The 16,818-nt window shown below is 51.1% G+C and overlaps 1 protein-coding gene across 1 annotated transcript in view; it reads left to right on the top strand.

The window, feature by feature from the left end:
- Positions 1-16,818, top strand: part of ABCA12 (ATP binding cassette subfamily A member 12) — a 169,373-nt gene that overhangs the window by 56,127 nt on the left and 96,428 nt on the right. The window contains exons 5-7 of the mRNA XM_015424058.1: positions 7,550-7,653; positions 9,966-10,151; positions 12,951-13,129. Of these exons, the coding sequence (XP_015279544.1) occupies positions 7,550-7,653; positions 9,966-10,151; positions 12,951-13,129 (469 nt within the window). The remainder of the gene's footprint in view (positions 1-7,549; positions 7,654-9,965; positions 10,152-12,950; positions 13,130-16,818) is intronic.

Raw genomic sequence — 16,818 nt, forward strand, 5'->3', positions numbered from 1 at the left:
GGATTGACATTTTTAATTTTTTAATTATACCTTTAGCTCTTCACTAAGGGGAAGGATCTCATTACTAAAATTCCTTTGTTTGTACCATTTTTTGTTGTCGTTCAGTCGCACAGTCGAGTCCGACTCTCCGCGACCCCACGGACCACATCACACCAGGCCCTCCTATCTCCCGCCATCCTCAACTTCATGTTCGTTGCATCAATAACACTGTCTGACCATCTCATCCTTTGCCGTTCCCTTCTTCTTTGACCTTCAGTCTTTCCCAGCATCAGGGTCTTCTCCAGTGAGTGCTCCCTTCTCATTGGGTGGTGGCCAAAGTATTTGAGCTTCAGCTTCAGTATCTGGCCTTCCAGGGAACAGTCAGGGTTGATTTCCTTTAGGATTGACTGATTTGATCTCCTTGCAGTCCAAGGGACTCTCACAAGTCTTCTACAGCACCATCATTCGAAAGCATCTATTCTTTGGCGCTCGGCCTTCCTTATGGTCCAACTCTCACAGCCATACAGCCAGAGGTCATTTCGGGGGGAAACGCGGGGGAACGCAGTTCCCCCGGGTGAGGTGCAGGGGGGCAGGGCACATGACGAAGCCCCGCCCCCTGCTTCCGGCCGCCCCGCTTCCAGCCCTCATTCAGCCAGGAGGAGGCAGGAGAAGAGGGAGGGTAAGTTGCTTCCTCCCCGCCTCTCCCCACCCCTGCCTGCCTGGGGCCAGGGAGGGCCTTGGCGGGGCTTCCTCGCACTCCCGCTGGCCTTGCAGGTCCACCGCCGGGCCCCTGATGTCAGGGTGTGTGGCATATGCTAATGAGTTATGCTAATGAGTTCCCCTAGCTCTTTTTCTACAAAATGACCCCTGCAGCACTACTGAGAATACCATTGCTTTGACCACGCGGACTTTTGTTGGCGGGTGATGTCTCTACTTTTTATTATGCTGTCAAGGTTTGCCATCGCTTTCCTCCCAAGGAGCAGGCGTCTTTTAATTTCATGGCTGCAGTCATCGTCTGCAGTGATCTTGGATCCCAGGAACGTGAAGTCTGTCACTGCTTCCACGACTTCCCCTTCTATTTGCCAAGGAGTGACAGGGCTGGATGCCATGGTCTTAGTTTTTTTGATGTTGAGTTTCAAGCCCACTTTTGCACTCTCTTCTTTTACCCTCAGCAAGAGGCTCTTTAGGCCCTCTTCACTTTCTGCAATTAGAGTGGTGTCGTCTGCATATCTGAGGTTGTTGATGTTCATACCATAGCAAAACCATAATTTCACATTTAAAATTTTTAGAGACAGCTAAGAATCCCCACCTGGGACAAGCCATTTCTTCAATGAAGTTAACCTGCCTTTAAACCTTAGCTTGGCATTTGGTATTTCCAAGCCTTCCTGAGAAATGATACATAATGTTTGCAGTTATTTGAGGAGGTTTTCTTTGCCATATAAAATTTAAAATAATTTGTTGCCACTTATTTAAATATGAATCGCCACATAAAGAAGAATACTTCAAAATAAAAATGAGATTTTAGGCAATAAAACAATATTTACGATCATTGTTCTGCCTGTCATGTGTAGGAGAGGAGGTGGGATGCTTACAGCCGCCGGGGAGGTTTGCTCAGCAGGACTGCCTTAGTCCTGCCGCTGGCCCAGCCTCCCTGATGCCTTTAAACATGATCTCCCCCCCACCAAGACCAGACAGGCGGGTGTCTGTCAGGTGTAGGAGCAGGGCCAGGGCACTTTAATCCATCAGGGAGGCCACCCCAGCAGGATCACCTCAGCGGTGCTGCTGGCCCAGCTTAGCCACACTCCCACCCACCATGGAAATATACCCCAAATTTGTAGAAAACTGGTTTCCTTTATTAGGTTTTTAAACTTCTCACAATGTGGGTTCTAGAAAACTGGTTCTTATGAACTTGCTTAATATCTGATTGCTCGGATGGTGTTTTGAATATGTAGTTATGTCCCAGTTCTAAAATGTAACATAAATGAGAAGCATTTTTGTAAAAAAAAATGGGGGGGGGGATGCCCTCACCCCAAATTCAATGCCCAGGCCAAACCCCTGCACCAAGAAACCCAAAATAAGGGGAGTGCATTCCTACCCTGGCCTCAAACCCCCCCCCCCCCATATGAAGAGATTTCTGAGAAACACGACCCCTGCTTCTTAAAGGATGGCTGCTTCTTAAATGGGCAGTTCTACGTGGCCTGCTCCAGAATGAGCCCACCAAGCAGCCTGGTGACCCTGGCACCTGAGGGCAGAACCACCGGTGTGGTCTACAGAGAGGTCCTTCAGTAGAGAGAAAAAAAGTACGTATGTCTCACTTCATTTCTTACACTACAGTCTTCTCCGTTACAATTCCTACAACAAATGTCACATTTCAAATTTCACATCATCAGTATTATAACTGGATTTATGGAACTTAAATATCGTAGCGAAGCACAGGTATCAGGCTAGTATTCAATAAAATAAATGCCTTAAGTTTTATTTAACCACCCCACAATGTTCCATGAAATCATCTTAAGTCTCGGGAGATCCAGATGCTATTTACGTAAGACAATTTGGTGCAGTGATTAAGAGTGCAGACTCTAATCTGGGAGAACCGGGTTTGATTTCCCCACTCCTCCACATGCAGCTGCTGGGGTGATCTTGGGTCAGTCACAAGTTCTTTCAGAGCTGTTCTCTCAAGAGCAGTTCTCTCAGCGCTCTCTCAGCCCCACCTATCTCACAGGCAATGCTCCCTCTAAGCTGTGGAGTCTTGTGAGAAAAAAATCTACTTTGTGAGCTACTGGCATTAAAGTTGTGAGACAGCGATTTGGCTGCTACATAAATTAGCTTGCTCTGGAGCCATCCTTCCTGAGCTAAGACAAAAATGTGTCAGCTGGAGGCTAAAAAACTGTGAGCTAGCTCACACTAATTCAGCTTAGAGGGAACACTGCTCATAGGGTGTCTGTTGTGGGGAGGGGAAGGGAAAGGGGATTGTAAGATGCTCTGAGACTCCTTCTGAGAGAGAACGGTGGGATATAAATCCATCCATCCATCTCCTCCTCCTCCTCTTCTTCGATGTTGCCTTATATTCAATATGTATCACTTCCAATTAACTGAGAAGATGATAGACTGTTTATTTCCTTCCTTCCTTCATACTCCATTTCCCTCCTCGATGGGGCCACACAAAGTGTCTTACAACATTCTCCCCTTCTTCGTTTAAAACTAAATTAAAGCCAGTCCTTTTCAGATTTTTTAATATCTGTTTTATAACCTGCTAATTTACTAAACATTTGAAGAATAGCTCTTTTAGCCGATAAGCATGCCTGATCCAAAACCAAACATTTATCCTCTGCATATAATTGTATTTTAAAGATATTGTCATCAGACGGCACACTTATAATCTCACGATTATTTTTAATACCAGCTGCGTGGCTCAAGAGACAAAGCAAGCAGAAAGAGGGACAGACGACAACCTTGCCTCGCGCCTCGCTTAATCCGTATTCTCTTAGACAAACAACCCTTCATTAAGACTCTTGCTTAGAGGTTATCATACCTCAATTTTAACCAGTTTTAAGATCAGCCTCCTACACTGAAATAATCCATTACCTGCCTCAGATAATCCCAGTGAATACAACCAAAGGCTTTTCTGCATCCAAAAAGCAGACAGCTCACTCACGCCCTTATTTTAGTAGCTGTACTTCGGAGGACGGCGGAAGACAGGAGAGCCTGGCGGGAGATTGTCCATGGGGTCGCGAAGAGTCGGACTCGACTGTGCGACTGAACAACAACTAGTCAAAGTCACCAATCTCTTAAAATAGAAAGACAGTGCTCTTCCCATGATAAAACTCAACTGATCTTCCCTGATGTGTTTTAAGATTATGGACTTCAAATGTTCAGAAATCACAGAAGAACATAACTTGAAATCTTGATTCAAGAATGAGATGCATCCCGCAGGACAAAGGATCTTTCCCTGGTTTCCAAGAAGGGGGAATCACTGATGAAAATCTACATCATTAATTAGTGCGAGGAGGAGAGCGCCAGCGCTATGAAGATCAAAGACCAGCCATCCCGTGCCATTCGTTAAATAGGCACAAGGTGCACATACTAAGTTGGTTCCCTTTCATAACTTTAATCATAATTTATACTTGGCCATTTAGTACCTTGAACTACATTAAAGAACACGGCAACCATTCTGTGATAATACTGTAGCGTCAGCTACAAATCCTCAGCGTCATTAAGCCGTTCTTGCAAGAAGCAAATTCCTGGGATATTTTTCCCACGGTGTTCGCTCCCCTCCGGTGATGCTTGACAGTCGGTCCAGAAGCCCGTGGATCTGCAGACGAAAGGTTCCGGCATTAGCTGACATTAGCTCCAAGGAAGGGCGCCACTCACAGAAGGGACTGTTTGTGCTGCTTCTTCCATGACGTGGGGGGCGCCCCACAGGCCCAGGCAGGTGTTCAGCCCTCGGCCCCGGGAGCCAGCAGCATCCACCTTTCCTGGCACCTGGCCCCTTGGGGAACTTCTCCCTTACAAGTGGATCAGCCCGTGCTGCTCCCTGACAGAGGGTGATGGGCAAAATCATCACACCTGTTGGAAATGCAACCTGTTCGCTTCTCCTCTTGAGCTGGAAAGCTGACTGATCGCGGTTTGCACTGCTGCCTTCCCCTTTGAAGACTTTTAACAAACACACAATAAGTACAGTAATGTTCACGTGTATGTTTTTAAACATTTGCTGGAGGAGTTTTGCACCTTACCATGCTTTCGGGGAAATCAGCAGACTGAAATGTTATTTTAACACCCCTTGAGCAGCCAGATGTGATCCAGCCACCCTCTAATTTCCAGGGCAGTGACCCCGCTGTGATGTGGTCCGTGGGGTCGTGAAGAGTCGGACCCGACTATGCGACTGAACAGCAATGACCGGCGACCCCTCTGTTGTGTCCTGCTGGAGCTTTTCAGTACTTAATACCCTCCCCTGCGGCCACCTTGAGACCCTTCCCTGCACCAGACCCTCCTCCTTCTCTCACCGCTTCCCATCCCTGACCCCCAACTGCAGCCTGAAGCTCCCATTGGCTAGTCTGGTCATTTACGGTGCTCTACCGGTCTGCTGCTGTGGTGGCTCAAGTGGTTAAGACGCTGAACTACAGGCTGTGGAAGGTCGGTAGTTCAGCAGTTTGAGACCCGAGTGCTGCAGGACAGAGTGAGCTCCCCCCCACACACACACACCCACTACAGGGGCCACCTCCAGTGTTCCCTCTAAGTTGAGTTAGTGTGAGCTAGCTCACAGTTTTTTAGCCTTAGCTCGGGAAGAATGGCTCTGGAGCAAACCTATTTATGCAGAAGCCAAATCGCTCGCTCATAACTTTAATGCCAGGAGCTCACAAAGTAGAATTCTCGCTCACAAGACTCCACGGCTTAGCTGTTCATAGCTGTTATGTACGGAACTGAATGTATGAATGTATGAGCTGGGAACCCTACCTTGGACCTACATATCTGGAGGCCATCCCTGCAGAACTGCCTCTCTTGCTCTGCTCAGCCATGTCAGCCTTGCTGAAGGTCCCAGCCTGCGAGAGGGCAAGATCGATAGCTGCCCTGTACGCAGGGGCAGTGTTGTGGGTCCTGGCTCTGCTGAGGCTGACTCCTCCTCCGATGAGGAAGAGGCAGGGAGCAACCTAGCCTCCTCTGGAGTCAGCCCAGAAGAGGAACTCTCAACAGCACCTGAAGGAGAAGAGGCCCCAGCAGCTGCACAGGAGGTGCAGCCAGAGGGAGAGACCGATCCAGAGCCTGGCCCAGCACCCGCAGGTGAAGACACCCCGAGGCCAGAATACCAACCTAGTTCCCCTGAGTGCCCCAGACGCAGGGCACGCCAGAGGATGACTATGCAAGAGCGAAGGAAGAGTGCCAGATGGCAGCTCCTGCAAAGGCAACAGGAGGAGCTGGGAATCCTGGCAGATTGACTCCCAGGGAAGGGAGGACCTGGTCATGAACACCCCCATGCACCTGCATCAGCATGCAAGCTGAGATCCGCTCCTGGCTTGTAGCAACCGCTCCTTGCTCCTAGCTCCTGCAATCTTGGACTGATTTCCTGGCTCTCTGACCCTTGGCTCTGTTACCTGACTTGATTCTGGACTGCGTTTCCAGTTTCCAGTGTCTGGTCACCATGCTAACCAGCAGAGCCAGTACTGGCAGTCTGTGTCGTGGCTTCCGCTTTGTGGAATCATGGTCTGCCCAAGAACCCAGGAAGGCTCCCCACTCTCCTGGCGTCCGGCAGATTGTGTAAAACAGAATGGCCCAGGAAAGCATTTTCATCAAGAGAAATGGGCTGTTATGTAACAGGACTGTTTGGGAGGCCACTTCTTTATTGAAGGAAGAGGGTTGGCCTCCATTCCGAGGTTTATTGTACGTTTTATGCTGCTCTTACTGCATTGTCTTCTACTTTTGTAATTCCATGATCAGTATTGTTTATGAGATATGTTATGTATTCAGTTATCATTGTTCGGTATGAGCTTTAGGTACAGCTCCATAGAAGTGCAGCATTACAGAATATGAGACCGGATTGGTCAATGCCGCTGATAGGCCAATCCGGAGAGACATTGACTTTCGGTGGGAACAATTCTTATTGGTCCTAAGCGCCTTTCTCTGGTTGGTTGTTATCTGTTTAGGGGTGTGGTTCCCCCCGTTCAAAACGTATAAAGTTAGCCTGTTCTGTGTGTAAGTTATCCTGAGTTAAGTTATGAGCTGAATAAAAGAAATCACTTGTTTAAGAGCTCCCTCGCCCTCCGTTCATAATAAGAGAGAGAGAGAGAGAGAGAGAGAGAGAGAGAGAGAGAGAGAGAGAGATAGGAGAGAGAGTTTTTCTTTTATAATGTTTTTCACACTTTTGTAATTCTAGTCCTGTTGTATTGCTCATTGGGTATCTTTCATATATAGAATCAGGGAGACCCAGGTTCGAATTCCGGCTCTGCTTTGGAAGTTTGGTGGGTGATCTTGGGCCTGTCACAAATTCTCCGTCTAGCCTACCTTGCAGGGTTATTGTTGTGAGGATGAGAATGGTGTAAACCGCTTTGGGACGGGAGAAAGACAGGGTATAAATTATGTTAAACAAATAAAAGAAAGTCTACAGTAGTATTTTTTAAACGATATTTGTGGGAATATTTAGAAAGGGTGACTGGTTATAATACCTCTCCATACTAAATTTATCCTGTCCATACTAAGTTAAACTAAACTCTCCATACTAAAGTTATTTATTTCCACTTGTTTACTTAATTTATGCCCTGGCATCCTCTCCAGTGGGGATCCAGAGCAGCTTGGGTGGTTCTCCCTCTCCTCTGCTTCATCCTCACAACAGCCCTGTAAGGTAGGTGAGGCTGAGAGTGTGTGGCTGGCTCAAGCTTCCATGGCAGACTCGGGATTTGAACCTGGGCCTCCTGGCTCCCAGGTCCAGCAGCCTGAGCACTACCCTGTGCTGTCTCTTTAAAAGGAAATTTTGTTCAGTTCACCCAAGAACATTCATGTTGCTGTCATATGTTTCAGGATAATCAACCAAAACCAGCATCTAAAATAATAATTCTGTGTTGTTTTTTAATCACTGCAGAGTCAATTGAGTCGACAGCCAATCTGAAAAGCTCCACTGAAAATGTTTCATCATCCAGCCATAACAGAACTCATTCGTTCAGAAATATTCTCAGCCCAGGAGAGGTAATTTTCAGCAGCTACTTTAATCAGACAACTTCTAACATACCATTTCATTAAAAAGTTTGAATCCAGGGGCACCTTGAAGACCGACAAAGTTTACTTCTGGGTATAAGCCTTCGTGTCCAAGCACACTTCTTCAGAGACAGAAGTGTGCTTGCACACGAAAGCTTATACCCAGAAGTAAACTTTGTCGGTCTTCAAGGTGCCACTGGACTCAAATTTTGTTCTGTCGCTTCAGACCACCCCGACAACCCACCTTAACACCATTTCATGTAGCCTAACTCGAGTGTGGGTTTTTATTGTAATGAGATCAAGTATGGTTCCACTGTCTTCCTGTCTAGCAATGGATTGATCCTCCGCTAAGACCTTCTCCTGCGTTTCCAGAGTTGCAAGCTGGATCCCAAACCGTGTAGAGGGAGCACAGCACCTCCTGCTGTCCCTGCTCTTGGCCCGGCCGGAAGCCCCACGAGCAGTTCAGGGAGGGGCGGAAGCTGCCCCCAGGGCCGACCATGGGGACCGGGTTAGCGTGGCTGCCTGTGGCCGTTTGTGGCTTCCAGCTCTTTCTGGTGCCTTCAGCCCCAGTGGGTGGGCAGCGCAGTCTTTCTCTGACCTGTATGCCGCCATTCATGGGATCAACCTGCTTCAGATAGTGCGTCTCTTACTGTACTCGCTAAAATGATCTGGCGGTTTTCTTCCTCTTCTCACGCTGAATTTAATTTTATGGATGCAAATGCAAAAACTATCTGTAGCAAATTTTCGTTTTTTAAAAAAGTTATGCTATAAAATACAAATAAATAGAAAGGTTTAAAGATATAAAATGAAAGCGAAGAATAAGGTGAAACATCATGTTCATGTCAAGTGAGGCCAGATCATGTTGTGTCCAAAGCGTAGTCGGTGTTAAAGAGACCAAGTTTTGAGTGAGTTTTTTAAGGCCTTGTATGAGATTTCAGGTCAGTTTTGCCATTCGTCATGTTCCAGGTCGTTTTGAAAGTGGTTTTCTTTGGAAGGGGATTTATGCACCTTCTAATATTTTGCCGACTCCATCCTTACAGCAACAGTTAAATGTAAAACATTTCATTCAAACTCTCTGGAATCACAAGCTTCATAAAATCTAAACATTTTGGATCGGATGAAAGCTGCACCCACCTGTCACCGATGCTCCCCCGCCTACCCAAAGCAGAAGCTTTCCTGCACTGCCCACCGACTGGGATGGAAGCTGGCCCTGCATTCCTGATGAGGCCAGCAAGCATCTGCTTTGCGTGTCGTAGATTCCCCTGCCTTGCCTGCTGCCTGCTCGCCCCAGCGACTGCTAGCAAGAGGCACCTTGTGTGGTCTAGAACTGGAGGGAGGGGCTCTCTCTCTCTCTCTCATGATTCAGAGCAACTGATAGCCCCCCCCCCCTCTCCGTGAATTCGCCCACTCCCCTTTTCAAGCCTTCCAAGCTAGCTGGCGGCTAGCACCACATCCCGTGGCAGCGAATTTATTTATTTACTTTTCGCATTTATATCCCGCCCATCCCATAAACGGGCTCAGGGCGGGTCACAACATTTCGAAAAATGCAATAAAATTTCCAAGCACATTAAAACATATAAAATCAGTAGTCATACTTGCCGTAGGGAGAATCCGGCCCATTGATGGAACTGGGTATGGCCGGTTATCAGTAGGTGGGAGATCGCGACCTCAGCCCACTGCCTCAGCCAAAGGCTTGGCGGAAGAGCTCCGTCTCGCAGGCCCTGCAGAATTGCATAAGATCCCGCAGGGCCCTGATCTCGGTAGGGAGCGTGTTCCACCAGGTGGGGGCCAGGGCGGAAAAAGCCCTGGCCCTGGCCGAGGCTAGGCAGACGTCCTTTGGATCGCCAGGAGATGTTGACTCTCAGAGCGTGACGCTCTCCGAGGCGTCTATGTGCTGTGTGAAGAAGCACTTCCTTTTGTCTTCAAGTACCTGTTTGAATAAAGAAGAAAGGCAAGCGAGTAGCCTGTGCTGGAGGGCCACACTAGATGGCCGGTCCCCTTCTAGAACCAGTCATTCCTTCTGGAAGTGTCCAAGGCACACGGTGGCCCATTGAGGGCCCCAGGCAGGTCTGTGTCCCTGGTCTTCCTCCGTGTTGCCCGGAAGGCCTGGGCCCCTCCTCTCCCCTCCCCTCCCGCCGCTGCGGTTGTCCAGCCTCTGCTCCAGAGTGAAGCCTGAGGCCCAGCACGGCCACCCGCCTGAATCCCGCCTCTGCCCCCCATGGCCCCTGCGTCTTTCCAGGCCACGTGTATGTGGCGAGCAGGGGCCAGTCCTACCGACTCCAATGCGGAGCTTTCTCTTCTAGATGCCAGTGCGAACATCGACGGTGGCAAACCTGAAAGCGGGCGTCTGTGATGTTCTGTCTGCCTACGCGTCTTCTCAGAACCCCCTGTGGGAAGTCCTGGGAGCAGACGTCTACCAGACCTTCTGCTTCACTGAGCTGTCTCTCGCGGAGTCCTTTTTTCGAGAATTCAGAAGTCGGATTTCTAAAGTGAGTAGTATCAAGCCGGGCTCTTCTCCCCCCCCCCCTTAGTGGAAACAAATATGCTGATCCGTGACCTCCGCCGAAGCCCTCTGAGGCCTTCCCAGCCCCCCCCCCAGCAGCAGGACGGACCCTCTGCCCAGGCTGCCTCCCTCCTGCTCCGTGCATGCCAGCCGGCGGGAGTGGGCGCCCTGGGAGAAAGCCAGCTGGGGGCAGAGCGGGGCAGTTTTTTCCCTGCCGGGAGAGAGGCGGGCTGGGCTGGGCTGTCCTCACGGGAACCAGGTGCCCACAGCTTGCCGGCTTGCAAAACTGGAAGTCGGTGCACCCAAGGCTCCCTCTAAGCTGTGGAGCCCTGTGAGCAAAAATTCTACTTTGTGAGCTGCTAGCACTAAGGTTGTGAGCGAGCGATTTGGCTCCTGCGTAAATTAGTTTGCTCTGGAGCCATGCTCCCTCTAAGCTGTGGAGTCCTGTGAGCAAACATTCTACTTTGTGAGCGACAGGCATTAAAGTTGTGAGCAAGCGATCTGGCTGCTGCATACATTAGTCTGCTCTGGAGCCCTCCTTCCTGAACGCAGACAAAAAATGTGTGAGCCAGAAGCTAAAAACCTGTGGGATAGCTCACACTAACTCAGCTTAGAAGGAACACTGCTCTGGAGCTCTCCTTCCTGAGCCAAGGCAAAAATGTGTGAGCTGGAGGCTAAAAACCTGTGAGCTAGCTCACACTGACTCAGCTCAGAGGGAACACTGCTCCCAACTAAGCCTGGTGGGAACAGGCCGTTGTGTGTTTTCGACAGAAGAAGGAGCCCTGGCGGCCGCGGTGGGTGGGTGGGTGGGAGTGTGGAGAGTGTGGAGGGAGAGAAGGGCCTGATGGTGACAGCAAAAGAAAGCGGACCTTCCCGCCAGCTGTGACTCCCCTCTCCCCCCTCTCTCCCCCTTGCCGGTGCTACAGCTGAACTTTCCTGGGAACGACAGGGAGGAAGTGGCAGGTGTGAGGACGGTCCCACTCCGCTCATCTTGGTGCTGCTTTTGCTCTAAAAATCAGGCCCCACTGACTGCTCTTTGCCTGGGGGGGGGGGAGTGGGTCTAAAGGGGTTAATTAGTTATCATATGGCATAAGAACATAAGAGACGCCAATGTTGGATCAGGCCAAAGGCCCTTCTAGTCCAACACTCTGTATCATACAGTGGCCAAAAAGACCAGGGGCCATCAGGAGGTCCAGCAGTGGGGCCAGGACACTAGAAGCCCCTCCCACTGTTGCCCCCCCCCCAACCACCAAGAATACAGGGCATCACTGGCCCCAGACCGAGAGTTCCTCTCTATACCTTGTGGCTAATAGCCACTGATGGAGCTCTGCTCAATATGCTTATTTAATTCCCTCTTGAAGCCGTCCATGCTTATAGCCGCTACCACCTCCTGTGGCAGTGAATTCCATGTGTTCATCACTCTCTGGGTGAAGAAGTACTTCCTTTTATCTGTTCTAACCCGACCGCTCAGCAATTTCATGGAGTGTGCAGAATAGCCAGGAGATCCTAAAATTGTCTGGCAGCCACAAGTTCTAGCTCCTTTAGCATTATGCACCACTAAGTGGCGAGCTAGACTTGTTTTTAAGGCAAGAGATCTTTCGGGGGCAGTTTGCCATTGCCGGCCTCTGTGCCATGGCCCCGGTATTCCTTGGAGGTCTTCCATCCAAATACCAGCCGAGGCTGACCCTGCTTCGCTGCCAAGATCTGACAGGACCGGGCTAGCCTGGGCTATCCAGGTCAGGGAGGTTTAAAGGAGCAGGTCTGTCCCCGCGACATCTAATTTGACCCTGGGAGCCCCTGGCCAAAGGTCCTGCAGAGTGGGGCGGAAGGATTCCAGGGGCATTGGAGGGAGAGCTCTGAAATCCCCGAGACCCATGAAGCTGCCTGAGGTGGAGTTAGAACACTTGTCCGTCCCGCCCAGCGTGGTCTATTCAAGGAGGATAAAGTTGGCCTACGAGCCCTTCTACGGGGGTTCCTTTGAACGAGGACATTCAGAGATGAACATGGGTCTTTGTTCATGCAAACCATGTGCTCTTCCACTGAGCTGGGGTCCCTTTTGACTGTGGGAGGCAGACCTGTCAGGGAAGAGCAGTGGCCTCTCAGAGGGAAAAGGCCTTGACTGGCAGCTAGGCGGGCAGAAGAGAATGAGTGGGGGGCTCTGGAAAAGACCTGAATCTGAAGAAGGGAGCACTGATTCACGAAAGCTCCTCCCCTGCCACAAATTTTGTTAGTCTTTCAGTGGCTCCTGGGCCCTTGCTCTTTTCTCCTGCTGTGGACAGACTCACATGGCTACCCACCTTGATCTATGGAAGTGTCATTCCAGGTGGAGCAATGCACATAAACCCAGCATCTGCACAGAGGAAAGCTGTCCTCAAATGCCAGGTTTTCAAATGGTCTGTTTCCGCGTCATGAGGATCGAGAATCCCATTTCTGTGGTCCTTGCGGTGCTTTTGGATTTGAGTCTTGTTCTCCTCTTGCATACCAGCACTGCTGCCCTCCTGGAACTGTCTCTGAGACAGATCCCAATTCCACGTGAAGCGGAGTGGCCGGAGAGGATGCTGGGGCTTAGGCTGGCCTCTGGGTTCTTGACTCCCTGCGGAGGTATCACTTCCCTGCCGGAAAGCCAGGCTTGACTCGTGCCCTTGCAGAGGCTCGGGCATGCATCATCCCAGCAGCAGCAGCCACCTCCCAACCTGCGTGCCGATGGCAGAGCAGACTTGCTGGGCTGCCAGTTAAGGAGATGTGTTTATTCATTTTAAAAACCACCCTTCTCTTCTGTGTCCAGCTGCAGGAGGACCCTCAGTACCAGGTGGTTTTTGTCCGGGAAACGGTCTCTTTCCTGTCGCTCCTCTCCGAACTGCAGAATGATACGTCTGTGTGGCGCCTCCTGCTGTTGGCCCCGGAGATCACTCGAGGGGTCCTCCGTGTGGAAGGGATGGTCGCCGCCCTTCAGGAGACAAGCAGGTGAAAGGAACGCTGCTGCAGGGGCCAGAGCTCTTGCGCCTGTCGTTTCTGGGGCAGGGGTGGCTCTGTGTGTGTGAATCTTGAATGGTCACCAAGGGAGATACGAAGCATGACGTTTTGGTGGCCTCTCTTCTCGGAAGGTGGGCTCTTTTGAACATGGCTTTCACACGCGGAGGCCCAGTTGGTAGCCATTGCACACGTGAATGTTGCCCCAGTGCACTTTGCACAAGGGAGACACGTGAAGCTGCCTTGTACTGGATCAGACCCCCCCTCGGGGTCCATCCAGGTCAGTCTTGTCTACTCAGACTGTCAGCGGCTCTCCAGGGTCTCAGGCGGAGGTCTTCCCCATCCCCTCCTGCCTGGTCCCTTCAACCGGAGATGCCGCTGGGGATTGAACCTGGAACCTCCTGCATGCCAAGCAGAGGCTCTTTCACTGAGCCACGGCCCCTCTTTACAGCTCTCCAGGGTCTCAGGCAGAGGTCTTTCCCATCACCTACTGCCTGGTCCTTTCAACTGGAGATGCCGGGGACTGAACCTGAGACCTTCTGCCTGCCAAGCAGAGGCTCTGCCACTGAGCCACGGCCCCTCTTTACAGCCCTCCAGGGTCTCAGGCGGAGGTCTGTCCCATCACCTCCAGCCTAGTCCTTTTCTCAACTGGAGATGCCGCTGGGGATTGAACCTGGGACCTTCTGCATGCCAAGCAGAGGCTCTGCCACTCCCCTGTTGCCTTGAGGTGTAGGGAGCTTTGATCAACCTGTTGGACTGTGAAGAAACCCCAGAAAAGCAGCTCTTACTTACCACACTCTCACTGATGGTGAGGGTGACGAGGAGGAGGGGAGCTTCCACCCTGAGAACCCCGCTGGGGCAGCTTTGGAATGCTGCCTGCTGCTCCCGTCTCCCGTCTTCCGCCTCCGCCTGGATCCTTCCAAAGAGACCTGCCTGGCCGCTGACCGGGGTGGGCGGTGGGCCAGAGGACCAGGCTGCTGGCTTCGGCCCTCCCTGACACCTGCCTGCCTGCTCCCCTCCTCTCCACTTCCCAGATTTCCTTGAAGGGCTTGTGTGTAAACTGCCTTTCATTCTGCTTGGGAAAAGAACGCCACCCCTGCCAAAGGGAAGGGGTCAGACTATTTGGAGGTTTCGCACTGCAGATCTTTGAAAATCAAGAGATGGGAAGACACCCCCCTCAGTCCTGAAAAGTAAAATGGAGTGGGTCATATTCTTTTTTATTGCGGTCGTCATGTTGAAACCTCATGACAAACAGGGTGTGTGCAGGTGGGGACCCACAACATAGTGTTGTACCTGGCTTTTGGATTGCCCAAGGATCGTCCCCATCTCTGCAGTCATCTCTGGGAGAGCTCCCAGCAGCTGCCCCCTGGTACTCCTCGGCACCTTTTGGTCTCTTTCCTCCTTTGCCTGTTAAACATGGTGGGTTCCATGGATGTGCGGGCTCGAGTCTAGTGATCGGCTCAACTCTATTTGTGATTTCAGCAAGAGCAAAGACAAGACCCCAGAGCCTCAGCTCTGTTCAGTAGCATGCCATTGCCACACCCAAACACACCCCACTTCCAGCAATAGGCTTGTTGACATAACATTACTACGAGATTGGTTCCTTCCAGAGTCCTGGGAGGCTATTGTTCTTGTGCTCCAAGCTCAGACAGTCTCTGGTGTGACATCCCTGGAATGATTCAGTTCCAATTTATTTATTTTGGCCCCGTTCACATGGCGAATTTGCCGCGGGACAGCCACGATTGGATGGCAGATTTTTCAGGCGCGATCACACCACAACATCTGGCAAGTGGAGCGCACCCGTGGCCAACCCGTGGCATGCCGCTGAAAATGCGCAATAAAAAAAAACCTCCTCAAAGGTAGTAGCAAACGGTTTGCCACGGGCTGCCTCCGGACTCCCTTGGTGTGATTGCGCTGGTGCGGCTTTTCCCTCCGGCCGTCTTTGTTGCTGCTCACACGCCGAGGGCTGGAACTGTGGGTTGCCGCCGACGCATCTGATCGCATTGTCGCGCGGCTAATTGCGGCGTTGCAAATAGCCACGCCCCCCCACATTTTCCAGCACGTGTGACCGGGGCCTTTATTTATTATTAAATTTATACCCACCCTACCCAGCCATGGCCGGCTCAGGGCAGCTTACCCCAAAAAACCCACCACAATAAATAATTTAGGCATGAAACAATTCAACATTAAAAAGGTGCTAGCAGACTTACAATTCAAAGTTAAATTTACATTTAAGTTTAAGATGGCGGTCGGCTTTCATTGTACCGTCTTAGTGATTGGCCCAGATCTAACAATACATAACGTTGTCCCTGCCACTTGCTCCACGTGGTTCCTCCTCTTGTCGGTTCTCGTGTCTCCGTCCACGGGCCCTGTGGTTTTTCCTCCACCCCTCCTTGCTTGATGACTCCATGTGCAGCAGCAGCAGCAGCAGCAGCAGCGACGAAAAGGCAAATTATCCATCCTTTGGCATTCCTAGAGCAGGCGGCAGGCTTAGGAGCACTCACGGATCCAGCATTGCTGTTTGAGAAACAGACTGGCCCAATGGGCACGTGTGCCCTGACTCCCCCCTTTCAGCAGACCACGGTAGCCCAGGCTTTTTAAATTTCACAGCTGGATTACTGTAACATGTCCTTGTGGGGCTGCCCTCGAAGAAGACAACCTAGAAACTGCACATGCTGCAGAATGAGGCAGCCCAGTGATTGCCCGGGGTCAGCCTACGGGAGTATATCTCGCCTATTTTAAAACAACTCCATTGGAGGAGGAGCAGGAGGAGATTGGGTTTATACCCCATGGCCCTTCACTACCCAAAGGAGTCTCAGAGCAGCTTAAAAGCTCCTTTCCCTTCCCCTCCCCACAACAGACAGACACCCTGTGAGGTGGGTGGGGCTGAGAGAGCTCTTGACAGAAACTGCTCTTTTTCCAGAACAGCTCTTGTCAGAACTACGGCTTGCCCAAGGTCATCCAGCCAGGTGCAAGTGAAGGAGTGGGGGAATCAAACCCAGTTCTCCCAGATGAGAGTCCGCGCACAGTTTGGTGTAGTGGTTAAGTGTGCGGACTCTAATCTGGGAGAACCGGGTTTGATTCCCCCACTCCTCCACTTGCACCTGGCTGGATGACCTTGGGCAAGCCGTAGTTCGGACAAGAGAGGTCCCTGAAAAAGAGCAGTTTCTGTCAGAGCTCTCTCAGCCCCGCCTACCTCACAGGGTGTCTGTGGTGGGGAGGGGAAGGGAAAGGAGATCTGTAAGCCACTCTGAGACTCCTTCGGGTAGTGAAGGGCCATGGGGTATGAATCCAATCTCTTCCTCTTCCTCCTCCTCCCCCCACTTAACCACTACACCAACCTGGCTGTCCATTTGTTTCCGGGTTCAATTCAGGGTGCCCGTTATGGCCTTTAAATGCCCTTCACACGCATATCTGAGGGGCCGTCTCCTCCTGAATGTCCCCATACAGCAGCCGCAGTCACCAGGCTGCCACCCTGTTGACCCGTTTGCCTGCTTGGCCGCTAACTAACCCATCCCTTGGCATCCACCAGAGGGCATCTCTTACCAATAGTCGAACAGGCTCCCTGAGGAGATGAGGAGGGGACCTCCTGGCTTCAGAAGTTTCTAGAAGGCGCCCCGTTTCACGTGGTAGGACTTTTCGTGAGGCTTCAACTGCAAATATTTTCTCGGGAGGGAAGTCAA

The sequence above is a fragment of the Gekko japonicus genome, unplaced genomic scaffold (assembly GCF_001447785.1).
Source record: "Gekko japonicus isolate JY-2015 unplaced genomic scaffold, Gekko_japonicus_V1.1 scaffold623, whole genome shotgun sequence".
Classification (NCBI taxonomy): domain Eukaryota; kingdom Metazoa; phylum Chordata; class Lepidosauria; order Squamata; family Gekkonidae; genus Gekko; species Gekko japonicus.